This window comes from Penicillium chrysogenum (genome assembly GCF_028827035.1).
Source record: "Penicillium chrysogenum strain IBT 35668 chromosome Unknown utg000002l_segment0_segment0, whole genome shotgun sequence".
Lineage (NCBI taxonomy): Eukaryota > Fungi > Ascomycota > Eurotiomycetes > Eurotiales > Aspergillaceae > Penicillium > Penicillium chrysogenum.
In genome coordinates, this window is record NW_026622750.1 from 2632078 (window position 1) to 2660056 (window position 27979).

At 51.3% G+C, this 27979-nt stretch overlaps 11 protein-coding genes across 11 annotated transcripts; 5 read left to right on the forward strand and 6 right to left on the reverse strand.

Annotated features, from left to right (window-relative positions):
- Nucleotides 1-547: 547 nt before the first annotated feature.
- N7489_004558 (C2H2-type zinc finger protein) lies at nucleotides 548-2047 on the reverse strand (the record flags this gene model as incomplete). Its single annotated transcript, XM_056710310.1, has 1 exon — nucleotides 548-2047. One exon carries the CDS (start codon nucleotides 2045-2047, stop codon nucleotides 548-550), a length of 1500 nt encoding a protein of 499 aa, XP_056568731.1.
- Nucleotides 2048-2454: 407 nt separating this feature from the next.
- N7489_004559 (DNA-directed RNA polymerase core subunit RPO26) lies at nucleotides 2455-3184 on the forward strand (the record flags this gene model as incomplete). Its single annotated transcript, XM_056710311.1, has 4 exons — nucleotides 2455-2492; nucleotides 2631-2900; nucleotides 2971-3090; nucleotides 3151-3184. The coding sequence occupies 4 exons, from the start codon at nucleotides 2455-2457 to the stop codon at nucleotides 3182-3184; spliced, it is 462 nt and encodes a 153-aa protein (XP_056568732.1).
- An 882-nt stretch (nucleotides 3185-4066) lies between these two features.
- On the forward strand, nucleotides 4067-5428 carry N7489_004560 (MCT family MFS transporter; the record flags this gene model as incomplete). The annotated part of the gene is made up of 2 exons (XM_056710312.1): nucleotides 4067-4242; nucleotides 4300-5428. The coding sequence occupies 2 exons, from the start codon at nucleotides 4067-4069 to the stop codon at nucleotides 5426-5428; spliced, it is 1305 nt and encodes a 434-aa protein (XP_056568733.1).
- Nucleotides 5429-5806: 378 nt separating this feature from the next.
- Nucleotides 5807-6513, reverse strand: N7489_004561 (peptide alpha-N-acetyltransferase complex B subunit NAT3; the record flags this gene model as incomplete). Its single annotated transcript, XM_056710313.1, has 3 exons — nucleotides 5807-5978; nucleotides 6038-6269; nucleotides 6345-6513. The coding sequence occupies 3 exons, from the start codon at nucleotides 6511-6513 to the stop codon at nucleotides 5807-5809; spliced, it is 573 nt and encodes a 190-aa protein (XP_056568734.1).
- Nucleotides 6514-6943: 430 nt separating this feature from the next.
- On the forward strand, nucleotides 6944-8263 carry N7489_004562 (uncharacterized protein; the record flags this gene model as incomplete). Its single annotated transcript, XM_056710314.1, has 2 exons — nucleotides 6944-7647; nucleotides 7705-8263. The coding sequence occupies 2 exons, from the start codon at nucleotides 6944-6946 to the stop codon at nucleotides 8261-8263; spliced, it is 1263 nt and encodes a 420-aa protein (XP_056568735.1).
- Nucleotides 8264-8895: 632 nt separating this feature from the next.
- On the reverse strand, nucleotides 8896-12208 carry tif32 (putative eukaryotic translation initiation factor 3 subunit EifCa; the record flags this gene model as incomplete). Its single annotated transcript, XM_056710315.1, has 5 exons — nucleotides 8896-9364; nucleotides 9422-10386; nucleotides 10442-11797; nucleotides 11872-12096; nucleotides 12167-12208. 5 exons carry the CDS (start codon nucleotides 12206-12208, stop codon nucleotides 8896-8898), a joined length of 3057 nt encoding a protein of 1018 aa, XP_056568736.1.
- Nucleotides 12209-13055: 847 nt separating this feature from the next.
- Nucleotides 13056-13442, forward strand: N7489_004564 (guanine nucleotide-binding protein subunit gamma; the record flags this gene model as incomplete). Its single annotated transcript, XM_056710316.1, has 3 exons — nucleotides 13056-13207; nucleotides 13263-13320; nucleotides 13380-13442. 3 exons carry the CDS (start codon nucleotides 13056-13058, stop codon nucleotides 13440-13442), a joined length of 273 nt encoding a protein of 90 aa, XP_056568737.1.
- A 1007-nt stretch (nucleotides 13443-14449) lies between these two features.
- N7489_004565 (Rdx family protein) lies at nucleotides 14450-15315 on the forward strand (the record flags this gene model as incomplete). Its single annotated transcript, XM_056710317.1, has 3 exons — nucleotides 14450-14584; nucleotides 14851-15022; nucleotides 15161-15315. 3 exons carry the CDS (start codon nucleotides 14450-14452, stop codon nucleotides 15313-15315), a joined length of 462 nt encoding a protein of 153 aa, XP_056568738.1.
- A 952-nt stretch (nucleotides 15316-16267) lies between these two features.
- On the reverse strand, nucleotides 16268-19293 carry pdeB (3',5'-cyclic-nucleotide phosphodiesterase PDE2; the record flags this gene model as incomplete). Its single annotated transcript, XM_056710318.1, has 2 exons — nucleotides 16268-19053; nucleotides 19113-19293. The coding sequence occupies 2 exons, from the start codon at nucleotides 19291-19293 to the stop codon at nucleotides 16268-16270; spliced, it is 2967 nt and encodes a 988-aa protein (XP_056568739.1).
- Nucleotides 19294-21131: 1838 nt separating this feature from the next.
- On the reverse strand, nucleotides 21132-22372 carry N7489_004567 (NAD(P)H-quinone oxidoreductase; the record flags this gene model as incomplete). The annotated part of the gene is made up of 3 exons (XM_056710319.1): nucleotides 21132-21758; nucleotides 21820-22178; nucleotides 22348-22372. The coding sequence occupies 3 exons, from the start codon at nucleotides 22370-22372 to the stop codon at nucleotides 21132-21134; spliced, it is 1011 nt and encodes a 336-aa protein (XP_056568740.1).
- A 707-nt stretch (nucleotides 22373-23079) lies between these two features.
- On the reverse strand, nucleotides 23080-27971 carry N7489_004568 (DNA-binding E3 ubiquitin-protein ligase SNT2; the record flags this gene model as incomplete). The annotated part of the gene is made up of 4 exons (XM_056710320.1): nucleotides 23080-26462; nucleotides 26483-27379; nucleotides 27436-27547; nucleotides 27576-27971. 4 exons carry the CDS (start codon nucleotides 27969-27971, stop codon nucleotides 23080-23082), a joined length of 4788 nt encoding a protein of 1595 aa, XP_056568741.1.
- Nucleotides 27972-27979: the final 8 nt, after the last annotated feature.

Here is a 27979-nt window from a genome sequence, read left to right on the forward strand (position 1 = left end):
CGAAAAGAGAGAAAGACGGTCGAATACAAATGGATGGAAATGGGAGACGCCATCTATTCATATAGTGTATGTTGCATCAAGAGCTAGAAAGAAGCCCGACTTATCTAGGACACATGCAGATTTATTCAAGATATCCTACCGTGATACGTAACCAAGCTAAATCCACTATCTCATGCAGCCATTGGCAACCAGGTTGTTCTACAAGGGTGAGATCAAAGTAGGGAAGCGCCGGTTATAATAAGACAAGGGCACCCTTTTGGTCTACAGGCCTATCCTCTGGTGCATACGGGGCTACATAGATGATCAATATTAAATTTGAATCCATTTTGAAGCTGGTCCTTCGTGGATTAAACTTGTCAAGTCAAACATACATGAGGTCAGCATGCTGTCGAGGGAAGAAAAGTCCCTGGGTACGCATCAAGAACGCTACATACATAATCATAACATCGTAGAAATGCGCTTCATCTTTGTTCCATCGCATGATAAGAATTGACAGGGTCAACCAATGCCGCCTGATTACGGCCAGGGTATCGCAGAAATCAAAGAATCAATATTGCATCAGATAATCAGAATCCAACCCCGGCTGACTAGGGAGATAAGACGAATCGTTCGACTGTGAGCCGAAAGCCACATCCGAGGAGTGGTCTCCTGCCGCGTAGTAAGACCCACCATCCTGATCATATCCAAGACCGTAGATACCCAGCGAGTTGACGCCGGGGGCGGTTTCGTCGGTAAGCAACGCGCGCTGCATGAAGAGGCTTTGCACCTCGTCTTCGGTGCAGCTGTGTTTGGTAGTCATATGTACCCACAAATCGTAGTTGCGGTGGAAACGATGCGGGCACGACTCCGGGTAAAAGCAAGCGATCTGCCGTCCTGTTTCCTCGGCGTAGCCTTGGCCTGTGAGAGCGGAAAGAGTGGAAACGGAATTCTGCGGCTTTTTGGCCGCCTTTTTTTCGTTACGTCGTTGTCTGGCGCTCGGATATCCCAGGTGTGTGCAGCGGATGTGTTCTATGAGTGTCGAGTTGTTGCCGTAGCGTTTGCCGCAGCCGACGCCATCCCACCCCTCCACTTTGTCGTTGCTTGAGAGATCGGTCTCGCCGCAGACGAACTGTCTTTGGCCTTCGTGGACTGTGCGTTTGTGGACGTTTAGGTTGCCTTGCTTGGTGAAGCTGCGGTCGCAGCCGGGGTGAGTGCAGGGGAAGATCTTTCGTTCTTCCAGAGTGACGTCCCCGTGGGCTATCTCGATGTGGCGCCGTAGCCCTCGTGCTGTGGAACAGACTAATGGACACTCGGGACATGCGGGTGGGTGAACAATTCGAATGTGGCTTTGTAAACTGGCGTATGTGGGGAATGATACATCCTGTGTTGTATTGTCGTCGGCCATATCTGACGATTGAGCATCCATCTTTTCGGCACATTCTGCGCAAGTGAATCGCTTCTCGGAATGGACCCTGCTCCGGTGGGTCCGTAGATTACCAGGTTTGTCGAAGGCCATGTTGCATTTCTCCTTGGTTTTTGGATCCACGTATTTACATGGAAATGGCTTCTGGTTCAAGTGGACAAGCATGACATGCTGCTGTAGTGTCGAGTGCTTCCGGAATGTCTCCTCGCAAGGTGGGTACTCGGTACAGCGGTACTTGTCATCACCGTCATGCGTAGCGGTGTGACGGCGAAGCCGTGACCCGTTCACAAAGCTCTTCCCACAACCTGGGTAGTCGCACACGAAGTCTCGAACACCTGTATGGATACTCTTGATATGATGTTGAAGGTGGGAAGCGCGTAAGAATGCCTTGTCGCAGTCCTCACACTTGAATATTCTTTCGTTGTTGTGTGACCGGATATGTTCCTGGAGTCGAGCCGGACGATTGTAGGACTTATCGCACCCCTCGAATGGGCAAGGTAGCATTTTGCGCTCGGATGGTAATATCTGTCGGGAAGAGATGGCCGAGAATGGGGTCGCCGGAGATTCGTCCATGTCTTCGCTCATTGAGCTCGGAGTAGCAGGAGCCGAGTACTCAGCATCGGAGTGAGTCTCCTCATAGATCATGTCTGTGAGATCGTCAGTGATTAGATCACTTTATCGTGATGTTATCTTGGGGACGTAAACTTGCCGGAATTGTCCAGGACATTCTGCTTCTGGTGTCTTTTGGGGGTGGCAACACCCTCCGATGAGGCCTTTCGTTTCATGGCCATCATGAGAAGCCCTGAAAGGGACAATTGAGAAAGGAAAAGGACCTCAAGGCTCGAGGAAGTTCGGGAGTGAATGCCAAACTAATAAATTTATTTTTGCCGGAAAGGCGGTGACGGTCAACACAGAGGAAGTTTTTCCGCTCCCAGGATTTTTAGCATCAAATCCCACCTCGAACCCCCCGAGTTGTCTCTCATACCTCTGGGTCTGTCATCGCTCGCTTCGACCTACAAATACCTCGCTCCTTTACAGGTTTAACTGTCATTATGTCTGACTACGGCCACGACGACGACGTCGAAGAGACGTAAGCTACCTCCCTTCACCAAATTGCCCAGGGTCGAGGCGCAAAGGAGCTTTGCTTCCCATTTTGCCTCCAGGCAGCTTCACAATGTGTTTGCTCATACTTGTATAAACCCATTTTCTAACAATGTGGTATGCGCAGCTACGACTACGAGCCCGGCGAGGATGTGTTTGATGAGGAGCCGGAGGAACAAGAGGGCCTCGAGGGCGAAGACGGGGTTGAGGGAGAAGAATACCCCACCACCAATGGCGAAAATGTCGTTGTCTCTGGCGATCCCAATGCCGGATACGCAGGAAAAGTGATGGAGCAGTCGCGCGAGAAGAAAGTACCCAATGACCAGCGCACTACCACCCCATACTTGACCAAGTACGAGCGCGCGCGTGTTCTCGGTACCCGTGCCCTGCAGATCAGGTACGTTGCTTTTGATACCGGCAATTGCGCATATGATGCATTAGCTTGGGCTTGCTGACATTTGGCATAGTATGAACGCACCCGTCCTTGTCGACCTCGAGGGTGAAACCGATCCCCTGCAGATCGCCATGAAGGAATTGAACCAGAAGAAGATTCCCCTGATCATTCGCCGATACCTGCCCGATGGATGGTAAGCAATATCCTGTCGATGAGTGGTTGAGTGGTGATCCAGATCTAACGTTCGACTTAGGTATGAGGATTGGACATGTGAGGAGCTGTTGTAGTGGTCAAAACGGTATCAACCGTTCTCTACTGAGGCTTTTTTTTCCCCATCTTTTGCTTTTCTTTGGGTTTCAGCATAGCGTTTGGAGTTCTGGGATTCGAGGAAACCGTCGAAAAAAGAGACTTGGATGTCCTTGATGAAACATGGACACCAATTAGGCTTTGTACATGAATCTAGAACGGCAAAAAACATATCCAAAAATAATTTGACTTGTTTATCTTCTTTGCATATACATTGGCTTTGTAAAAGAAGCAATTATAGCGCATATAAGCCACGGGAGAACTGTCGAGAATCCAATGACCGGATTTTTTATATGCTTCATATATCAAGACACATTTGGATGCACTTGACTTGATGAGACATTTGGATGTATACGGACACTTCTATGTCCTCTGTAATGCATATCCTACTGATGTCGGATAGCGGATATTCACGGTAAAAAGCTGATTCGGTTATTCCCTCTGTCTCCAACTAAGCTTATGGATCTACTCCGTAGTGACTAGGCCAGTCTCGGCATCTGGGCAACCCATTTGCCGTCCATGAACATTGACGATTTCCGTAAAGATTGGCAAGACAAGGGTAAATTATGATATTTCAATAGATTTCAAGTAGAGAGAACATATTCAAATCGAACTGCACTAACTTATATATCCCTATTCTAGGAAAAAGTCTGGTTATTCTATTGTATCAATGCCTTATATTATCGAATGGCCGAATGTCCGAGGCCCCGCTTAGGGTTCTCTTGGAAAATATTTCAAGTTTATATTGTATCCATTGCTTCCTTCCTGACTCTATATCCACAGCTAAGAACCTTTGGGCTTTACTCCTATATTATACACGCTGGCCCGTGAGGGACTTCTGTTTGACCGATACATGAGGCAACATGGGGTCAACTAACTTGGATATAGAGCAAAAAGTCCTCGCTGATTCCCCGACCACTCAAGAAAATGCCAACAATATATCACAACCTCCGGACAAAGAGTCCGAGTTGACGTTCGATACGGGCTTACATACATGGCTCCAGGCTTTGGGCTCATTCTTCCTCTTCTTCAATTCATGGTAAGAATACATATATTCTTTTCAGATAAAGACCCTGTTGCTGATAAGTTGAAATAGGGGAATTATCAATACATGGGGTGCCTATCAAACCTATTATGAGCGAGAGTTACTCGTCGGTACTTCATCATCAACCATTGCTTGGATTGGATCACTGCAGTCTTTCCTTCTGATGATGATTGGGGTCATTACAGGTCCCCTGTTTGACGCTGGCTACTTCCGATCCCTCATCGTCTTCGCTGCATTCCTGCTGCCCTTTGGTTTGATGATGACCAGTCTTGCCACAAAATACTGGCAACTGATTCTTTCCCAGGGCATTTGCGTCGGGGTCGCAGCAGGCTGCCTTTTCGTGCCCTCCGTTGCCATCCTGCCACAGTACTTCCGCCGCAAGAGAGGCCTAGCCAACGGCTTGGCTGCCAGTGGCAGCAGTATTGGTGGTGTGATCTACCCCATCATGTTCGATCAGTTGCAGAAGAAGGTCGGGTTTGCCTGGGCTACGCGAGCACTTGGGTTTGTCTGCTTTGGCACAATTTGCATTTCTATTAGCATTATGCGCTCGCGCTTCCAGCCGAAAGAGAAGCGCAAGCTCTACCAGTTGTCTGCTCTAAAGGAGCCGGCCTTTACTACCTTCGCCATTGCCATGTTCATTGGCTTCTTGGGCTTCTACAACTTCCTTTTCTATGTGCAGTCATACGCAATAGAGACAGGCATTGTAGACTCCAACCTTGGATTCTACCTACTCTCGATGCTAAATGCCGCCTCAACCTTTGGCCGTATTGCGCCCAACTTCCTCGCTGACCACGTTGGCCCCTTGAATATGCTCACACCCGCCGTGACCATCACTGCCATCCTGGCCTTTGTCTGGATTCGTGTCCACACCGTACCTGGCATCATCATCCTGGCCGTCTTCTACGGCTTCTTCTCGGGTGGATTTGTGTCTTTGCCGCCTGTGGTCATGGCGAGCATGACTCCTGACGTGCGCGACTTGGGCACACGCTTGGGTATGGTCTTTGCTATCACTTCCATAGGCCTGTTGATCGGTACCCCCATCGGTGGTGCAATCCTGGCCGATACACACAAATTCCTTGGAGTTCAGCTTTTCACTGCTTGCTGCCTCACTACCTCTGCGGTTCTTATGAGCTGCGTCAGATTCCTGCGCTCCGGTCTTAAGTTCCATGTCAAGGCTTGAGCCTTGGCCGCTGCGCGCTGAAATGTCTTACAAAACATACCCATTGCCCAAGAGGTTCAAGCCTTGTTTCAGCTAATTCCTAATACTGTTAAACTCGTCCTCATATTGCACATTGCATTACCTCCCGGCAACTCATTTCGCTTACATCCAGTCCAGTCAGTGGGAGATACGGCGCACTTCATGTTACACATATATACATAGAGGGAAAAAGGCAATAATCACATATCTGATTATGTACAAGAAATACTTATCCACCAAAACCCCAGCCCCGCGTAAGCCCTCCACGCCATGAGAACCCTCGAAGAAAAAGGCGAGAGAGAGATAGAAAAGAAAGCCATGTATGGCTGCTTCAACAAATACCGCAGAAAGAACTGTGGTTTACATCACATCCTCAGGTCCAACTGGGAAGTTCTCACCATTCTCTCTCACGTGCTCAAGCTTCTTATCTCGACTGCACGGCTTGCGCATATCGAATGCATCTTCCCCAGTATCCGACATCCCCGATGGGTCGTCGCTATAATAATTGACCACCCTCCGGAAGACGGAGTATCTGCAAATATACATGTCAGCGGCCAATACAGCATTCACGATCTATATTGATTCACTCACCCCATTCCTTTGTACATGTCATACGCAACTTTATTTCCGGCGCGGACGTAGAGATCCACAAACCAGGCATCGTTGCTGTCCGATCCCCGCTCGAGCTGCTCGGTCAACCGGCGTGCAAATCCGAGACGGCGCCAGGCTGGTGCAACAGTCAAGACTGTGATGTGTCCGTGCCATGGAGTGTAGTGTTCGGAGTGGCGCATTGCAGGGTGTTGCTCTTCGAGCTTGCCCATAACTAAAAGAAATAGGTCAGCTTTATTCCTTGAGGTTTGAGGAGAAGGTTCCAAGCTGGGGCTAGAATTAAACATACTATAACCTACAATGCCCGCCTCATGGTCCTTCACAGTGCTGAACAATGAGGGCCATTTGTTCAGGTAGTTTAGGTAGAAGCCAAGGTCGTAATTCTCAGTGAGGGGGTCAAGGTTTGTGAGATTAAGATCTAGCAGGTCCAATGGGGACATGCGTTCAATAGAAGTCATCTTGATGTATGACGATATATCAAGAGAATGATAATGTGGGGTTTGATACTTTTATACTTTTTCTTTTGCCGGGCGGTGACGAGTAGCAGTCGGCGGTGAAGGTTCAAGTTGAGTTGTTGGTGCTATACCCCTCCTGCATCCTGGTGATGCAGTCATTCCTTAGTTGAGGTTTTTCACATTGTTATATATCAATTGGTATTATCCTGGTCTTTGTTTCATCGCTACTGCGCTATACTACAACATTGACTCGGATCCGGAGCTATCGGAACATCCAAATTGGGCGCCCTAATCAACAACTGTTCCTCGCCTGCAGCCGGACTACAACCGCTTGTTCCTCTTCTCTGGCTATATTGCCCTAATCAGATTTCTCAATTTTTCAATAAAGCTCCCAACAAGGCGAGGGTCCCGCGTGACGCCTCCAAACGATCCAATGCCCCTCCCTCCGTCTCCCCTGAAACTCTCACACCGCTACCCATCGGCCTCGGAGGATTCACCCATCTCCCCCGGGACAACTGGAAATACCTTTACATTAGCAAGCCCCCTGTCACCGCGAACACCTCGATTATCTGCACCACCGTCTCCCATCGCGTCCCGCCATAACTCCAACGCCATGAGTGGGTCCCACCGAGAATCCGGAGATTTCTCTGGTGCCGTTGATGCGGGCGGCGGAGGATTGGGAAACCTGGCCGATGAACTGGCCGATGCATGGGAAGAAGAAGATGGGTACGGATATGCGTCAGGCCAGGAAGCTAGCCGCGCGGGATCACAACAGATGGGTCACAGTGATGGAGAAGATATGTATATGCAATCAATGCGCAACGTGCGCTCCCGGTCGCCTTCCATCTCACCAGAAAGAGATTCGCTCCATCCATCAAGAAACAAACACCGTGCAAATCACTTGCGACAGCACCGGCGGCAGGAGTCGCAATATGATGGCTCGGATTACGGGCCCGACTCGGATCTAGAGGAAGCGGATATATCACCCGCGTTGGAGAGCCAAATGGCTGAGATTGAAAGTCTCGCTCGGCGAGGTATAGAGAATAATGGAAGCGAAAATGACCATGTCATTCAGCGGACGGTTGAGTCGTTGAAAGATCTTGGTGGGCAAAGCGGGATTGAGAACAGTGCCATGAGGTAACTTCACCCAAGTATAGTCCCATTCCACACCCGATATCTAATATCTAATCGCAGACTTATCACTGCTCATTCCTCAATCACATCACATCTCACCCACCAAACTCGCGCCCTCCAATCCCTCGTCCACCCACTCCTCTTCTCTCCATTCCCCCTCCTTTCCGAAGATGCCATCGACTCTCTCATGCCCCTTATCGACGAAGGCTTATTGCCAAATCTTCCATACCCCTTCCCCGAACAGCAAGGCTCCCGACCAACAACCCCTCAGTCCTCCGCACACAATCCCCTGGCCTCCCTCCAAGCCCTCATTTCGCAAACCGCGGACATCACACATACTCTTCGCGGCTTAAGCGATACCCTCTACGAGTCGAGACAATTGACTTCAACGGCTTCCCGTCGGTTACGCTCTGCGCGAGAACTCGTCACTGATATGCGACGGGAAGAAGAGAGCCGCGAAGAGGGATCGCGGTGGATCGAGCGCGGTGAGTGGGACCGCCGACTCAAAGACCGAGAGGCGGGTAAGGTCTGTGGTGATGTGGTTAGTGGCTTTGAAGCTGTTTGTGGAGAATGGCGGGAGAAGCTGTTCGGGGCTAATGCTGAAGTGACTGCTGCATAAGTTTGATGTTGATGTTGATGACTTGATCATTTTCGCGATTCTGTTTCCCAAGGTCGGGTCAGGACACTCTAGACTGCTTTCTTTTATTTTCTTTTATTTCTCTTATTTCCCTATTCTTGTCAGATATCCATATTTATCTTTACTAGGTCGTCTTTCATCAAGTTGTTCATATTGAGAGAGTTCCCTAGGTTTACATACATACAAGCTTGAAATCGTGATACCGTCCATTCCAATTCGATTAGTAGGCCCATTCTTCCTCTTATGTGATTGAGTTCGGAATTTCATTACAGGTACCTGCATATGTACAAACATGCATGCGAATGCAGGTACCTGTGCGGGGACGAGTGTTGTCTGTCGTCGAGGGTTAGCATCGGCTTAACTCCGCCATAGCCCATAAATAGGAATAAAGAGACCAAAACATCTACAAGACCACCAAATTATAGCAGAAATTCTAGGAAAAGATTATATCATATTCCGAGCGAGGTGAAAGACAAAACTGGGGCCCCCATTAACAAGTTACGGGGTGAACATGGGTGAATGATACACGAAATATGCAGAAGGGTCATGAGAATAGCGCCAAAAAGAAAAGAGCTTGGATACACTTTTTAACTGGAAAGTCGTAGCTCGGTCGTTTACTGCTGCTGCTGCTTCCATTTAGGGACCCACTTGCCACCGGCGGGCTTGGATTCCGAAGCGGGAGCAGGAGACGGAGAAGAAGATTCGCGGGGTTGACGGGGCGCCCAGCGCTCGGTGGGGGCCTCACGGGGCTCGCGGGGAGCAGGGGGAGGGGGTGCGGATCCAGCGCTGGCGGCGGCACCGGCGCGCAGGTGAGGAGGAACATATCCACCCTTGCGGAGAGGGGCGGGCTCTTCACGGACGGGGGCACGGACGGGCTCACGAGTGGGCTCGGCGGTGACACCACCGGCTTCCTTGGCGGCTTGACGTTCTCTCCAGCTAGACGGGGCTGCGGTACGTGGGGCGATATTGAGACGGGGAGCGGCTCGTTCGAGTGGCTGTTCGAATCCACCCTTGCGAGCTGCACGGCGCGCTTCGGCCTCGGCCTCCCGCTGTTGCTGCCTTTGAGCCACCTCGTCCATTTTACTACGTGACAAGTTAGTATTAGGAATTGAAGTGAAATAAGCCAAAGGGAATACTAACGCTCGCTCTTCCTCACGCTTGGCCTTCTCCTCGGCCAAGACACGACGGCGCTCCTCCTCGCGGGCGACGCGTTCCTGCTCCTCGCGTTCGGCACGCTCCTGCTCCTCTCGTCGACGAGCCTCCGCTTCCTCGCGCTCTTGCTTTTCGCGACGGCGGCGCTCCTGGACCTCCTTGACACGCTGCTTCTTCTTAGCCTCGAACTCGCGCTCGGCGGCCTTGCGACGCTTCTCGAATTCCTCGTGGCGCTTCTCGGAAACCTCTTTGCGGAAGTTGCTGAAAACGGGAACCAGACGACCAAGACGGTGCTTGAGGCCAACGGCCTCGGCGTGCTTCTCCTTAGACTCGCGCACCTGCTCAGCGACTTGCTGCTCATAAAGCTCCCTGTCGTGCTTCTTTTGGGCATCATAATCGGCGGCGATGTGCTTCAGTTCCTCGCGACGGAAGGCACGCTCCAAGTGGTCGATACGCTTAGCAGTGGTACGGATACGGTCGTTCAGCTCGTTCTTCTCCTTCTCAAGCTGAGCCAGCTTCATAGCGCGCAGGCGGTTGGCATCAAGCTCGTCAAGGTCGATCTCGCTAACATCAATACCCTTAACACCAGTCTTGAGCTCCTCAAGCTGCTTCTTGAGCTCCTCCTGGCGGATGCGGTCCTGCTCATCCTTGATACGCTTGAGCTCACGGTCACGCTGCTCATCAGCCAGACGCTGCTTCTCGGCATCCTGGAGTTGCTGGGCACGGACGCGCTTGCGAGTCTCCTCCTCACGCTGCTTGCGCTGCAGAGCATCGGTAGCGGCTTCCTTCTTCTTGTCGATAAGAACGCGACGGGCAAGGGTCTCCTCGTGCTCCTGGGCGGCACCAGCAATGGCGCGGGCCTGGGCAGTCTGCTTGGCCTGGAGGCGAGCCTGGTTGTAGGAGGGATCGACGTACATGCAGGCAACGTGGAGAGTCTTGGCGAGACGGGCGACCTGGAAACGGGCGATCTCGGCGGGGGGTGTGTTGCAGGCGTTGAACAGAGCCAACCTCACTCTCAGCGGAGCCAGCGCCGCTGCCGGCGTGGGTAGCCTTAGAGGAAGAGAAGACATCGGAGTCGAAAGTGAGGACGCCGGAGATGTGATCAACGCGAATAGCGAGGTCACCCTTCTTGCAACCGTTCATGATGAACTTCTCGATCATGGCGGGGGTGATCTGGAACGGAGCAGGGAACTGGGCAAGCTCGTAGACGAACTTGAGCTCAACGGACTCGTAAACCTGGGACAGCTGCTGGAACAGACGGGTGAGAATGACCTGCTGCAAAGGCACAACGTACTTCTCCATCTCGGGGTCGGCACCAATCTGCTGCAGGATGGGGGTAATCTTCTTGCAGATGGACAGGGGGTGGAAGTCAACCTCGAGGATGTTGTACAGCTCGCGGATCTCGGGGCGCACACGGCGGAGCAGACCCTTGTTCAGAGCATCGCGGAAGAGCACAGTACGGGTGGGCGATGTGGCCATGCCGAGAAGGTTAGTGAGACGGGTGTTCTTGTTCTTGCGAGCCTCATCCACATCGACCAGGGCGCCGCGGGAGCGGGAAGTGCTGATAACGGGGATGGACAGAGCGGAGAGTAGGACAAAGGAGGCGGCCTTGGTCATCTCGAGCTCGGTGACCGACGGGTTGTCCTTCTTGGAGCTCTGCCCGCTGGCGAGGGCCACGGAAGAAAGACGCAGGAGGTTGTAGTAGCGGTTGTAAGCGGCGGCGTGGAAGAGGTAGTTCTCGCTAACAAGGAAAATGCGGGCGAGCTTCTCGTAGTAGTTGGCCATCATGATGTTCTTGGCGGGGCGCTTGCTGAGGTTCAACAAAGTGTGGATGTCCTCAATGCTGCGGAAAGCCTCCTGCCACAGCTCCAACTCAACGGCGACGTTCAACTGCTGGAAGCGGGTGTCAAGGTGACGCTGCAAGGTGTCGGCGTCGCTCAGGTTGATGGCGTGCATCTGCGAAGAGTACTTGGCGGCATTCTGGACGTGGTTGCGCAGGAGCTCACACAGGCGGCGGAACTCGGTCTTGCGGGCGTACTTCTGGCAGAACTTGAAGGCCTGCAGGGCAGTCGACTGGTACATAATCTCGAGACGGGCATTGTTCTTCAGGATCTCGAGAACGGTGCGGTAGGTCTCCCACAGGAACTTGAGCCAAGGAGTGACGACGGCGCGGTCGGTACGGTCGCGCGACTGCTCACCGGAGACAGTCGCAAGGAGGATGGTCTCGGGGGTCTCGATGGCCTCCAAATCCTCAATGTTGGAGGAAGGAGCGGCGGATTCGAGGGTCGACTGAATCTCGTCCGCCTTAGCCTGGGCCTCGGTGACCTTCTGCTCGGCGAGTTCGATGAACTTCTTGAGAACAATCTGTAGAGACGGAGAAAATCCTAGATTAGTGACAAGTCACAAATTTTTTTTCAACGCCGATCATCAACACTAACCTCGATAGTGCCGACATTGGTGTTCTGAGCAATGTTCTTGTACTGGTAAAGACCGTCCTTGGCAGCCTTGCCTTTACGAAGGTCGACGGACAGCTCAACAAACAGGAGCATCACCGGCTCGAGGGAGGCGATGGGGCTGCTACGGGTGCGCTTGGAGGTGACATGTTCGTGGAGGACAGTCAAGGCGGCGGGCGCCTGACCGACGGCGATGAGTTCCTGAGCCCTCTATGGAAGATATAGTTATTAGCAACCGATCCATCTCGGATGTCGCGACGACAGCGACGGTGACACCTACCTTGAGGACATTCTCAGGCTTAATATGCGGAGGAGGCGGCATGATGGGTGGATGCCCCTTGGGAAAGGATGAAAGGTGACTGATAAGAAATTAAAAAATAGAAAAAAAAAGTTGGGCAAAGCCAGCGACACACACGGGCAGCTGGGAAGAATGCGATTAGAGATGCTGCCACGCGAATACCCGATAACGAGGGGAAGATTCACAATGTGCGTGTTGAGGCCAGAGCAAAAATTGGATCCCGCCAATGTTCCCACTTCGCGTTAAGCGATGACGATCACGTGTGATGGCCTGAGGCAGAAACCAGAAAGTACTTGACCACCTTGACCAGCCCTGGAGGTTTACGAGGATGTGTCATATTGGATTACTACCAAATGCATGGTATACCTAGGTAGTCTTTTATTGGTCGACTAAAATATCCCGAGTCATCTACTAATATTATAATCCCAATCATCTCATTCCGACCCCGGTGTAGTTTATAGCTATAAACAATAAGTACCTGGTACAAGACGTGTATTGGTCTCCACCGTACAAAGTACTAGTAGTACCCCGACCCAACCAAAGTACCAGGTACTTCCCCTCCCAATAATTTTCCCCAGTATAACATATACCAACGTAAAACGTGTAAGGAAAAAGGGAAACCCACGGACCTGCCCCCCCAGGGATCTCAGGAAAATCCCCTCGAACCAGCCCATTCATTTGTCCATTCTCTCTCTCTCTCTTCGAACCCGACTCCTTCACCTTCTTTTTTCTCTTTCCTCTTCTTTGTCCGGCGTCTTGGCCCCTGATTACCCGCCCCTAACCTAATTCTTACGCCCTTGGGACACCTGCCGATCCAAAACCCCCTCTCCCCCCTTTCTCCATTCGCGCTTCCTTCACAGCTCAACACACGATGGCTCCCTACGAACTTCGATCCGGGGGTGATGTTAAGAATAAGAAGCAAAGTGTTGCCGACTTGAAATATCGTCGGTTGACCGAGCTCAATGGTCGTCTGAAGGAGGACCTGGACCGTCCACGGGTCAAGGTCTCCGAGGCAGCTCTCTCGTCCGTCGAACTCTTTTCTTTGTTGAGAAGCACAAACAACTAACACCTTCAACAGTCTCATCAGTTACTGCAACAATACTCGCGACTTTATGGTTCCATCCGTATGGGGACAGGTATGCGACCGGGTTTTTGCCTCATCGCGCGCGACCAAACTAACAAGTCTATTTCCTAGGTTGACAAGCGCGAGGATCCCTATGCTCCCCAGCAACAGGGAGGTTGCTGCACCGTCATGTAATGCACTCACGACGGGAATTTCTTTCGCCATGACATTTCGCTCTCCTTTTTCCTTTTCTACTTAATTCCGGACCCATTCACGACCCCCTTGGACCCGAACAAAGCACTGCGATTGCTTGCGCGGACAAAGATGTCGGCCTGAAAGAATCGTCTGCTGGTCTTGCACGAAACCTTCCACGCCTCCAAGGATCATACGAATCCCGTTGTGTTTTGTCGCCCTGTCCGTCCCCGGTCCCCGAACTCTGCAGACAGTGCACTTGACGATGCACTTGTTGCGCCTTACTTCTCTGAATTTCACCATTCCCCCTTCTCGCTGTGTTTGTTTGAAATCGGCCTCTTCTTTTTCTTTTTCTATTCCTCTTTCTCTTTTTCTTTTTTTCTTTTTCTTATCTTTTTCTTTCTCTTATGTATCCTTTTCTTACGGGTTCTCTTCAAATCTTCAAAAAGCCTCTATGTTTCAGGGTGTGAGAGCTGCCATTCATGTATCATAGATTTGCATGACCAATACCATATCGATCTAATCGAATTTGCGCCATTTTCATGTAATTCGGCCCCAAATCCCGGCAATCACGGCGTGTGATCTGTTTGGGGTGACCCGGTGCTCGGATTCCTTGTTTGGCCTTGCACGGCCTAAACTGGCAATTGGCAACTCATGCTAAGTACTTTTGTATATCCTGAATACACATAGATTCATTATTCCAATCCAGTACATTAATATGTGTAGCAAAGTGCCTCGGTACTGATATAGACAAAAAAGTCAGCCCATCCCCGCTGACATCATCCAAATTCCCATCCATCCCACTAAGCAGCTCTGGACATCAACCCGAGGACTTGCATCCAACATACACACCTATCCAACCAGAAATAACGCCCCCAATACACCTACCTGCATACAACACTACAGACCCCTGTCATCCTAAGTACCCCATCCGCACTACACCACACCACACAATCACCTCACCATCCAATCGTACTATTCGCATCGGCATCGAACCACCGTCATTCACCATGGCCGAATCTACATCGACCCCGTTAGACTCAAACCCAGATACTAGCGACAAGATCGCACCCGTGGACGTCCATCTCCCCCGCATCTCAATCCAGTTCTGCACACAGTGCCGGTGGATGCTCCGCGCCGCATACGTACGTTAATGTCTTTCTGTGTTTCCCTTTAGCCTGTCATGTTAGAGGTCTTGGTATTTGGCATGTGATTTGTTCATTCTATCATTCGGGTGCCCATGCTCAATATTTATATGTACATTTGATATTGCACATGGACATGCACCAAACTCGATATCAACCGTCACTGTCAACATGACCAGAACTATAACCACCATGACCACGGACACAATATACAGATCTCACCAATACCACTGCCAATGCCAATACTAACATGGGAACAATCGCAGTTCGCTCAAGAACTCCTCTCAACATTTAGCACAGACCTTGGCGAAGTCGCCCTCGTCCCCAAAACAGGCGGCGTGTTCACAGTGACGATATGGCATGGTACGATGAAGGATGGGGAGATCACGACGCAGGAGAGTATTTTGTGGGATCGGAAGAGGGATGGGGGCTTCCCTGGTATGTTTTTACTTTGTTTCCTTTCCTTTTTTTTTAATTTTGTCAATCATTCTACACAGTCTTTTATGCATCCATTGTACACTGCATATGAGGCTCGTCTAGTCGTGCTATTATCTGACCGTTCCTTTCCCTATATAGAAGTCAAAGCGCTCAAATCACTCGTGCGGAATGTTATTGCTCCGAATAGGGATTTGGGACATACGGATCGGGCGTTGAAGAAGGAGCAGGGTGAACAGGAGTCGAAGAAACAGGAGGAGAATAATGGTAAGGCGGGTTGTGAGGATTGTCAATAGGTATTAGGCCTTATTCTCGGGACTTGCATTTACATTCATTTGCTTCATGTAGAAGATTCATTTTTAGATCGTGTCAGCATAATGCTGGAATTGAATACTACTGAACATACTTATGTTAAGGTTATTACAAGCATTGAGAACAAGATTCAGAGTCTCACTGTACACATCACATTCATTATCGCGCAGAGCGGAAGAGTCTAACAAGAGTCCATGTAAAAAAAAAGAGAGAGAGAAGAAAAGAGACGAGACACAAGAGGATCAAGTACAGGGGAAAGAGAAAAAGAATATCCAAGCCCATGAAGATCTCGAATGTCGAGTCAGAGAAACACCACTCCTGTAAGAGATAGAACGCCGGCCTATCACCGAACTCTAAGACAAGAGAGAACCGCCATGAACATCACAAGAGCGGAGCAAAACGAAAAAAGGAAAGAAAAAAAAAGAGAGAGAGATGAAAGAAGATGTAGGATAAGGATAGAAGAAAAAGGATATTCGTGGTCATCACACAGAAGTAGGTGGGCGAGCCCGATGCAAATAATCAGATGAGATGTACGGGGACACCAATGTCAGTACCCATTGAGAGGAATACATGATATAGCGTGATTCTCAGCCTCAAAGTGGGGAGGATAGGATAGGATAAAAACAAAACAACTCATCCTGATTCTGTAATTGCTCAGACAAGCTTTGCATTTGCTTGTCCGAGGCAAACTCAAGACGTCCAGCAGAAGGTAAGAAGGTATCGTTATCGACTTCGTAGAGTCATGACCAGGAGAGCCTATGCGGTGGGAAAAGAAAATCCAAAGTCCGGCTTCTTCGACTGGTCGAGTCGTGAATTCATGGAATACCAGTGTGGTCTCCAGCCTCATCGCAAAATGAAATGTTCATAAGACCATGGCAGCATTATACACAGCTGGAGATGGTTCAAGCTTAGAAGCACCAACTACGACGGCAAGGATCATGTCTCACCGCGGACCTCGTGCGAATGGTTGCGACGCTTCCAAAAAGCAAGTCGAAGCCGACTCCTCCGCTTAGGAAGTTTGCGAGGACCATGTGAGTCGTCCGCTTGCGGAGTTTCATTTTTGATGCTCTCGCCAGTAGTCGTCGACTGGGTCGTGCTGCGGGTTCCGTGGGCTCCTAGCCTGGAGAAGTCTTTGCTCGCACCATCTTCGGAGCGAGCTTGACCGCGAGCAACAGAGCTACGACCGGGGCTGTAACCGCCTGCGGGCTCCGATACACCTGAAGGATACGCGTCCGCTGTGCTGGGACGTGTGCTATTGTCGTCAGGTCCTCCAAGCTCACTTGGTGGGGCACTTTCCCCGGAAACTCGCTTTTCGTCGCCGCTATCCACAGCCAAAAAGCTCGAGGCATTAGTTGCGGGAGAGATGGGTGTCATGGTGTTGCTGTAGGTGCTTTGTGTTCGTGTGCAACTATTGCGATTAGAGCCTGTGCGAGCAGACGAGCTGTGGTGGGCATGGTGTCGTTGAGAGCCGCGCTGAGAACCATGTGAAAGGCCTTGACGTGAGCTGCTTGGTCTCTCGGCAGCCGCAGACGCCTGGTCACGCCCCACTGATCCTGGTGAGGTACCACCACCGAAGGCCGAGTTGGCATACAAGACAGCAGCTAGAACAGCCGGGTCATCGGTAACAGGGCTTGTCTCTGAGAGAGGGCTATGTAGCTGGGTCGAAATAGACTCACGGGCAGACTCCGGTGCTCCTGGGATGGCGAAACAAGAAAATTCCGGCACGGCACTAGAAGATTTCCGGGATGGAAATTCAGCCGCCGGCGCCAGCGGACTTCCTGTGATCTCTATCTGGGGTCCTGTGGTATCAGGCGACACAACCGGTTCAATGTTGTTTTCGTTGTATCCACCAGAGTCTGAACTCATGGGAGATTTGACCATATCCGCTGCGCCATCTCCTGAACCGACGCGCTGCTTTTCAGGGGCTGCAGGGCTATGGGAGCGAGGCGAAACAGTGATCTCGGCCCGGTTCTCAATCGGAAGACCTTGCTTCTTCAGCTCCTCGTTAGAAAGTTCTTGCCACCGTGCCTGGTTGCGAAGAATATGGTCTGTAGTGAACTGCAACTGCGGTAGAAGGTCGGAAATGCCTTCAAAGAGGGGCAGTGCGAATATCGACATAAATCCAATTTGACCAGTAGCCAGCTTGTAGACGTTCCCTAGTTCGGGTGGCCCGCCAAACAGTGCAGTTTCCATTCCAACCTCCCTTTCCATCTCCCCCTGGTTGGCGAATTCCTCTTGCAGGATTTGCGTCCACTTCTTTGCAACCTTCCACGGTCGAGCCACGTTGCTGATGTCGGCACATTTGATCAGTAATCCACAAACGAGGGTCTTGTACATGTCGACATCTTGCGGCTTCCAGCCCTCAATAGATCGGTTGTTTTCGTAGAACTTCTCCTGGAATGAGCCCATTCGCTGCATGAACTTCTGGTGCACACCCATGTCGGTGGCCAGGATAGAGCTGATAAGGAGCTTCCGCAGCTGATTGTCCTTGAATGCCGCAGGCCAGTGGCGACGCAAAATCTGGGAGAAGGCGGCGCAATGGAAGGCCTCCAAGACGGAATTGTCATTGTAGAGTTGAGCAAGAGGTGCGTTGAGTTTGACGAGGAAAAAGTTGTTGACACCTGGGTGGCCAACGTCATGACCAATGGCTGAGATAAGGAGGGTAAGGGCATCGAATGGCGTGAGAAGGGAGGTGACTGGAGTTTCGGGGACAGGAGATTGACCAATGGATTCATACGGAGGCAAGGCACCAATGTGTAGCAGGAAGCAAAAGACGGATTGTAGCACATCAATCGCATGGCGGAAATTGTGGTAAAGCACGAAAGAGTTATAGGCGGCGCGACAGGCGAGAAGGAAGGTTTGCAATTCATCAGGGGTCAACCTCCAATGGTCCAATCCCGGCATGTTCAGAGCATGTTGTATCATCTCACAAGCGCCAAAGACTAGTTCGTCCTCGGTAAATTCGTGAGCGCAGAACTTCCAACTGCCCACCTGCTCTTTGATAAAAGGGATACGCGCGGGATCGATGTTGAGATCCTGCTCCTGGAATTCATCATGGATGACTTCTTCTGGGTTGCAAATTCCTTTCATGAGTTTTGAAACCATGGCTTCTCTTAGATAAGAATATGGCTGCTCATCATGCACACCGACCCAAGAAAGCTTTCTTTGCTTCCTCCGTGCGAGGAATCGGGACATCTCTCTCTGGGCCGCTTTGCGAGTACGGTAGGCATGAACCACGAGCCCTTGAATGCGTGGCCGATCTAGCGGAGTCGTCAAGACATCCATAGCACCGGCATCAAGACAGCGCGCAATCTGCTTGTGTTCCAACGTGAGAGGTCCTTGAGAATCCGGTTGACTGGTAGGGCCGGTAGCCGCATTGTCGCCGGGTGTATCGGGAGTAGGAAGGCGCAAAACAGCAACGGGAATGACCAAATTTGGTCCCTCCTGGGCTTGAATGTCGTTTGAGACACCCGATAGAAGGGATAGGCCGCGTGCTTCGTCGGACTGTGTTGAAAATGTGAAAGTGCGGTGGATGGAGCCTGGTGACGGAGGAGCGTTATCTGCCCACGAGGCGCGACTGGCTTTTCGACGAGCCAGGTTCGACTCTTCGCCGCTAAAATCCACCTCGAAGAATGCGAAAATCGGGTTACACTCGCTGCCCGACCGGTCGCTGAGCTCGGCCAGCTTGGTGGCAAAGGATGAACCGCTGTGGCAGAGGTAGACTGCGAAACCGGGAGTAATTAGTAAAATTATCAAACGCAGCGCAGACTGCAGAACCTACCTTGTTTGCACACTAACAACAGCTGCTCCACATCCGCCTGTAAGGCCTCCGGTTCCTCTGGCGTCGTGAAGGAACCTGAGGAGGATATTGTTAATGCATCAATGGAATTTCTGCGCACCCATCTCTCTGACCGCACTCGGCCGTCAATCAAGAGGCCCGCGCAATCCACGCGGTCCACCATAGTGCTAGGAGGTTGAGAACGACCCCCGAGCAGGCTGGGATCAGAAGACCGACAAGAACTCAATCGGATCGCAGAATAGGAAAGAAGTCGGTCGGGCGCTCCTGACTCGCATATGGCCCCGATGATGAAGACCGAGGCGTTCGGGCTGGGGGTGATGAGGGAAGGTACGAGTGAGGGCGGTTTTGGGAGGTGAAGAAAAAAACGAGCGGCGAAATTAGGGGTTTAATGGAGATCGGGAGAGATCCGACTGAATCGGCACAAAGAAAGTCGGAAAAAGGAATGGCAGGAGTCGGCAAGCAAGCTCTCAGTTCACCGAATCGAACAATGGAGTTGTTTCCTGCAGCGAGGCAGTCCGAGTCGCGTTGTGGACTGGAAGTTCCGAGACAAGCCCCAGAGCCTAGACTTGTCCTAGACTTGTCGCACTAAACAGATCGAGCGCGCAACCCACTTTTTCCACCCCGGGGACAGATTCGGAAGAGCGATGGGATGAAAGCGACACGTGAGTCGAGGACAAAGGGGTTTCAATTGGTGAAAGAACAGAAAGGGAGAAGCGGGAAAAGGACGTCAGTTCGACATGGTGTGTGTAATGGTGATAGCGTGTAGCGGTGAGATCAACAAAGAAAAGATGAAAAGGGAAAAAGAGAAGAGAAATAAAGAAGCAAAAGAGCAAAAACACCCAAAGCTGAGGACAGTGGAGGGGGCGAACACGGGGAAGGGGCTTCTTTCCTCCTTCCAGAAGGCCTTGGGGCGGGACGGGATGATCCTCAGGTAATCTTAGTCGTTACAGTCTTTACTAGTTGGGTATTAATTTTGTTATTAACATTGGATACGACGGATGGATTTAGTTAGTTGCAGTTTGTATATACTATTATCTATTATAGAATAATGATCTATATATTATATCTTCTTTTTCTTCTACTCCGTATATGCCCATCTCTTCTGGCAGAGCCTCCAATCGTAACCAGTGGACCCAATGACGCCTCTTTTTCTTTTTCTTTCCTTTCTAGAAGGTCAGCGGGTTAGTCAGCGCAGATTCTGTAACACAATACACTTCAGGGCTACATACATAGATAACATAGGATATTTAGATATATCCATGGATATACGCGGACGTATATGTGTACATAGTTATAGCGATAGTACATATATATATATTTTATTTACATACGTATTTTATATACCAGTATAATGTAAAGAATAATACTGCAGAATCGCAAAAAAGATGCAAAAAAAAAAACGAGTGGATAGGACGTTTGGGCCCATTTGGGGCCAAATCTGAAATAACCCGAGGTGATCTCATCGACTGCTGATTAGTCGATGGAGATTCTCCACTTCCAGAAATGGATCACCTGCAGGACAATTGCATGCACCTTTAATTGACACATTATTATTCTCTACGGAGTATTAATTGTATTCATTCTACTGTAAATCTAAATCTACATACTTTTAGTATGTACATGGCTAATATGACTCCAGTAATACCTACCTACTTACCTAGGTAGGTAGGCAGGTATGGCCTTGCCTAATTTCCTTGCAATCGTCCCATGGTTCACTTGCTGATCGCTACCATGTGATTGGGGAAACCCTCGCCAATCAACACGAGGCAGGGATAGCTGCATGTCGCCTAGTTACTTTCAAAACTGGAGTTCTATGGAGTTACCTACCTAGGTAAGTTGCAATAATAGCCCTGGAGGTACTTCTGCATGTTAAACTCTGCAATGGAAAGGTGGAGTTCTCGACTTTGTCGATCTCTTGGCTATGTATCAGATTATGTACATAACTGGCTTGGAACCGGAATATATCCATGTTGTACATATCTCAGTTATATAATTCCCCGTCTACTCAAAAACACAAATAATCTTCCCCTTAGTAGTGTTACTCTCAAGCAACTTATGCGCCTCCTCAATCTTCTCAAACGGAAACACCTTCTCCACAAAAACCTTAAACGTCCCATCACAGAACTGCGGCAAAGCATGCTCAACAAGCGTATCGCGCAATTTCCGCTGGTACTCCAGATCCCGACTGCGCAGCGTGCTCCCCTCAATCCGCACACGCTTATACAGCAACGGCGCAATATTCACTCCCTCGGGTAACTTACCACCACCCATAAGACCCAGCAAGACAATGCGACTGTCGCGCGCCGCCACGTCCAGATTACCCTGGAAATACGTCGCGCCGATGAAGTCGACGATTACGTCGACGCCGGCGCCAGATGTCGCGGACTGGATCTCCGCGGCCCAGTCTTGGGTCTTATAGTTGAAGGCTTTTGTCACGCCGAGTTCTTTTTCTAGGAAGTCGATTTTCTCTTGCGAGCCTGCTGTTGCGTAGATGGCTTTTGCGCCAGCGGCTTTGGCGAGCTGGATTCCGGAGATTGAGACTGACGATGCGCCCGCATGCCAGAGGACGCTTTGGCCTGATCGGAATTCGCCGATTAGGAAGAGCGCTTGTGAGGCTGTGATCCATGTCTGCGGGAATGGTCAGTTAGCGTAGGTTCGTTTTAGTTGATGGATGTATTGCGGTGCGCACCTCCGGCACTCCGGCTGACTCTTCCCATGATAGCTCTTGCGGCTTGTGTACTAGCATGTGAGTTGAGACCGAGATGTACTCTGCGTAGGCGCCGCCGTAGGCCAGTCCGAGCACTTCATCTCCGATCTTGAAGTCTTCGTGTCCGTCTGGTCCGAAGCTCTCGATCACACCCGAGAACTCTACACCCATGGTTGGGGGTGCTTGGGGTGGGAGTGGGTATAGACCCTCGCGCTGAAGCAGATCCATGCGGTTCAGTCCGAAGGCCCGGATCTTGACGATGGCTTGGCCTTCTGCAGCTGTGGGCTTGGCGATCTGGTCGATGAAGAGGTTTGTTGCGGGGCCTTTGCCGCCTTTGATGCCTGGGGATTGTTAGTATTGGAGTCCACATTGTATACACGGTCCGAGGTGCGAATATGGAGGAATGAGAGTGAGAGGGTGGATGAACCAGGTGGTTCATGATCCTCAATCCTTCCAAAAGATGTAGATGAATCAGGGTGGGGTGTGTTCTTCAACCCCGCGTTCACTTACCGATGGCTCGCATGGTGTCGCTCATCTTGAGTGATATGTACAGTGTACAATGGGTGTTTTCTAGGCAAATATTTGCAGAAGATACATTTATTTATATGCTAACAGCGACCCAGTTACCTACCTATGACGAGCTGACTTCATCTGGGAATTTGATCGGCATTTGTCAGCATCGCCAGCTTCCGAGGTCCACTGTACCTTGAGAGGGTCAATAATCCATGCCGGACAACCGAGTGGGTGATGTACGAGTGCTAAAGGATCAGAAAAAAGTAGGTCGTAGCAATGCTAATCAATTCATCTAGCTGGAAATAATGGGTAATGGTAATATCAATCATAAAGTGGCCAGTCCTACTCCATGCAATCCATGATTTTCGACGATATCAAGCCCTCCAACCGTAACAGACTCCACGGACTTTTCCCAGGTGCCGTAATTCAAGACGCCAGAAAAATAGCAAGCACATAAGAAAAAGAAGAAACCATAAAGTGCGAAAGATGGCGGCCGACAGGTGGATCGGCCAAAGCTGGGATCCCCGGTGGCTGGCAGGGAAGGGAAAAAAAAAGAACAAAGGAGAAAAACAAAGAGGAAACATTGGAGGAAACGAAAACATAACCGCGAACACACTTTTTGTTCAGGGAATGCCGTGGCATGCATATGCAGTAGCAGTAAAATCAAATGGGAAAGGACATAGGTCACTATCATACAACACGGTTATGAGCACTCGTGTGGGAATATCGTTAGGAGAGAAGGTTCTTCAGCGATGGGCTTGCGCTCGCTCCTGTCCCAGCCGCTGTGCCGTTGACCCCGGGGTTTCGACTGCCAGGTGGCCCGCCCATCAGGGAAGGTGGTGTATCTTCCGGTCGAGTGGGAGGAGTGGCGGTTGGCGCCCGCGGATCCATGCGTGCCTGCGGCACCGGTGGTGAGTGAGAGGGGGCTGTTACCACACGCTCGACGGAGTACATGCGAGGGGGCGGGCCACCATTAAGAGCGCTCAGCGAGGTCTGGGGTGATCGGTTGACCGTCGTCGCTTGCACAATTGGAGGGGACGCGGATGCTGCATATGATCGCGGCGGTGGCTGCGAAAGATGCGGCGAGCGGACCGTCACAGGGCCATACGGGCTCTGGTGGGTGGAATACGGCGGCGGCGGACCCGAAGGGCCAGCGCTGGTATAGTGTTGAGGTGGTGGTCCTGCGGGATGGGGTGGCGGATAGTTATTCATGTGATGGGGAGGTGGCTGTGTCGGGGGATAAGGAGACGGCGACATGCCGTTGCGAAGACCAATATCCGCCGTATGACGTTGCTCGTATGGTCCAGTGTATCCTGGTCCCGGGAGTCCGCTGGGTGGGTGAGCGGGAGGCATCGGGCGCCCAAGCACGCCGCTAGGAGGGGGATGCGGATGTGGGTGGGGATGTGGGTGCGGCAAAAATGCATGGCCTGCATGACCTGCATGGCCGGGCATTCGTGAAGTGGGTATCATGGGACGTTGAGCAGAATAAGGCGAAGGCCGTTGGTCGGGCGTAGGCTCTGGCACAGGCGGAGGGGGAGGAGGCGCCGGGTTCTTCAAGTGGCATTTATGACATTCGTATGCCAGTTCGCAAGGATCTCCATTATGTTGAGGGAAGGCACCTTGAGGCGGATGATGAGGGAGCCCTGAGCCATTGACCATGGGAGGTCGTCGCCCAATGGCCCACCACCTGGGACTAAAGCCGGTGGCACAACGGACGCATTTACGGTTGGTCTCCACGCCAGGAGCAGCCGGTCGTGGTGCAACATGGTTGTCGGTATCAATGTCCATGGGATCTTCAGCCACCTCCTCTAGAACTGGCTGAACTTTGTGAATATCCTTGGAAGCTGTCGTGGTAGTCGTCGAAGCCCGGCGGTTCACATTGGTGGAAGGGTGTGGAGGAGCTCCAACAGATTGATGCATGTACGCCGCTTTGCGAACGGTTCCAGTAAGGGTAAGATCGGCCTGTTTGTAGGTCTGGGCGAATAATTGGAGAGCGTTTAGATGGTCCTGGTTTGTCTGCTCACCGATTGCGTGCAGAGCAGTCTGCACGTTGTGATTTGGACAGTAAACAGCAGGTGTCGCTGCTCCAACATCTTCGCCTAGACGGATAGCTCGCATGCTGTCGCGACGCGAGCTCTTGACGGGCGTAATATCAAAGCCGAACCGGTAGTGTGCTTGGAAAGCACAGCCCACGTGGAAGTGAGCATTGCAGCCAGCAAAGCTACATGGAACACATGCGCCCTTACTTGACTTGCAGACCTTGCACGTCTCGCGCCACCGCTCCTTGGGAATAGATGCGAATCCTTCCGCAGGCTCAAGCTCCTCTGCATCGCCATATTTCAACTCCGGGGTCCACAAGGTGCAAAGCACGTGGGCCCAGTTGTTGCCTGCAGTACGCTTCAGGGGTTCCCGAGGACCAACAGGCTTGCCAACGGCCTCCTGCCGCTGACGATAGAGTTTGATCGCCTCAGCCACCATCTCCTTCTCCATGCGCTCCTTTTCCTTGTCGCGCTCTGTCTTCTTCCGGGAGTTGTTCTTGGGCGTTTCCATAAGTTCGTGCTCGGTCCATGAGACTGGGCAAAGAACGCATGTGTAGTTCGTAGAAATCGAGGGAGTGCGGTCATTGGAGCACATATCACACAGCCATTTGTTGCCGGGGCGCGAATCTCGTACACCATAGCAATTGCGATGGACCGTAAGACGGCAATCCCGACACGAAAGATGCTCTTCGCCCGAAGGTTCAACTTGGTTGCAGATTGAACAAGGGAGAGTCTTGGCCTTTGGCGGGTCGGGAACAATCGGTAGAGCTTCCACCACTTTCTCGGGGACTGTCTTCTTCTTCGGCATAGGTTCCACAGATGTCGCAGTTGAAGGTGCGGGGGTTTCCTTGGCCTTCTTTTTCGTCGGGTCCACCTTGCCTTCCACTTTTGGTTCTGCCTTTCCTTCCATCAAAAGTCGAGGGTTTGTATCAAGCGGAATTCCCATCGCGGTAGCCGTAGTTGCCGTAGCCGGAGTGATCACGAACGGGGTTTCGGTAGCTACAATCAGTTGCGCGAGCATTTCCTCGTCGATGCGGCGCCGCCATGACTTGTTACCGCTGCTTGCAAGCCTCTTCGCAAGCTCGTCAACGTCCTCGTATTGGATCCCGTATTTCCGCCATAGCAAAGCACAGCGAAGACAAAGCGCAACGGTCAGCATAGGGCCCTTGTCTTTCCTGTTTGATGGCTCAGACGGAATAACGGTGCCTGGTGGAACTAGAGGTGCACGGCGCCACTGTCGCGAATGGCGGGTGGAGCAGAACTTGCAATGGAATCCACGCTTCTGGACAACGGCTTTCTCCGAGTCGAAGGCGGAATCATCATGATCATCGGCCACATCATCAAGTAGTTTAGATGAAACTACACTGTGGCGGCGAACCTCCTTCTTGCCACGTCTGCCTTCATAGCTGCCCCAAATCTTCCGACCACTGGGGGTTTTCTTCCACATGTAGTAGAAACGGACGATCTGATAGATAGGGACAGTCTTGACGTGCTTCATGATATTGCGCCATTCGGATCCATATTTGGCGACACCTTGTTCGAATAGCTTGAGCTCCTCTGGGCGAATGTGGGGCTCTTTGAGATCCTTGTACTTGTTGGTTTTCTTCAGCTTAGCAAGGGCAGCCTGAACATCGAAGTTCTCAGAGTAAAGAAGTGCAAGAGCTCTGTCGAGGAAATTCGTGGAGTATTTCTCAACTCCAATACCAGGGGCTAGTTCCTTGGCTTGCCGCATGTAGTCGTCGATGAATTTTTCTCGATCCGCTTCGCTTAAATCAGAGCCAGGTGCATCATCTTCCCCGCGGGCGGGGATCTGATCAGCAGTGGGCATTTTGAATTGAAGTTCGGCTGTGCGCGCCTGTTTTCCGTTGATTGCGACCGGTTCATCCAGACCACGATGCACATAGCCCGTTGGCTCATCTTGAACCCACTTCGGTCGATTTGCCCTCTCGTGCTTTGCAGCTTCCATTGCTGCCTGTGCATCCTTGGAGAGTTTGCCGTCCTTTTTTGATTTCTTCTTCGCATCAAGGGGCTTCACGTATTCCACAGCGCGGCCTGGCCAGGGGGGACCATTGCCTGGTGTCGGGTTCCTAGACGTGAGCTAGCTCGGGGATAAATTCGATCATCGTAGTCAAGAGCATCCTCCACGCGGCAGTGAATACCCAGGTACCGGTAAGGCCACATTTTAGCATGTGCGATCTGTTCCGCGGTTGCGGGCTGAGGCATGGAATGTTCCTCGGCTCCTGGGGTGCTGACGGAGGTACCATTTGCTGTACCATTCGCATGATTAGGATCCTCTTCCTCCTCCTCTTCCATTATCACATCCTCGCCATCGGTTCGGATGCTGCCATTTAATGGTGTGTTGCGTGCCTCGAGCTTGCGCTCCTGGGCGCGACTGCAAGCGGCACAAGCCCAAGCAAAGCCTCGAGCCGGTTTCTTGGTCAAGGCGGGCCGTACACAATGCATGTGATATGTTGAATTGCAAACTGCACAGTCAACTGATTCGGTGTGTGCAGCGTACAAACAGCATCGTTTGCAAGTCTTGACGGCACCCGTCAATTCTTTTCCCTTGCCGATCTCAACAAGAATGAATCTCCAGCGTTCGTCGAGAACCTTCTTGACGTTCCCCGGAACATTAATGATATCTTTAGTCGGAATGACATCGTAAAGACGCTGGATATATCGGTCGAACATTTTGTCATACCAGAAACAGTTTCTTGTCTTCTTGTAAGCACCAAGGTCCTCGATCTCTGACACATGTCGAATATCACACTTGCCCCGTAGTGAAGAAAGAGGGCAAGTGTCGGAGTGCATTGAAGCAAACAGAAACCGAGTGTCTGGAGAATGGCGCTGGATATCTCGTGGGCGATAATACCAGTTGACTCTCATAGCCTCAATGAAGCCACCCGGCTTGGTTTTGGATGGAAGAAATTCCATGATGCGGGCTAGATAATATGGCTCACCCGGAGGTTCGCAAATTAAATAAACATGGTCTATACAAAAAAAAAAGGATTAGTGTCATAATAATCACTTTGAAATGGGGGCTAACCATTGAGGGCAAAAGTGGTGCCATCGTCGGCTATTAATTTGCCATCTTGCAGATAAGGGCCCGAGTTTTCGAAGCTCACCATATTGGTGAAATAACCCCCCCTCGGAATCGCCTGGAGGAGATGTAAATATCTTCTTCACCGCACCGCCCGAGTTGGGAGTTGAGCTTGGCGTGCTGGCAGGTTGTTTGCGTTTTCTCAAATTAGATCCATTCACATCATCCGGTCTGGCGGAAAATGAAGAGGTGCCGGGAATAGCATCTTTTGCTCCATTTGCGTTCTGGCCATTGCTCAGGCTCTTACGTGGCGCCGACGAGGTCTTCTCATCGAGATTAGCGCCGTTGGCGTTGTTGGGTGCGCCGCTATTTCTTTTGGCTGACTTTGAGTTTGGCGCGGAGAGATCAATGTCCGCGTCCAGGTCACGGTCCTCCGCGTAATTTGGCCGAGGGGCATTCCGACCTCTCGATCGCGTGCCATACGCGGTGGCGGAGCCGTTAGCCGAGTCGGCCACTGCCTCCGGAGAGTTGGGAGTGGTCATTGAGTGAG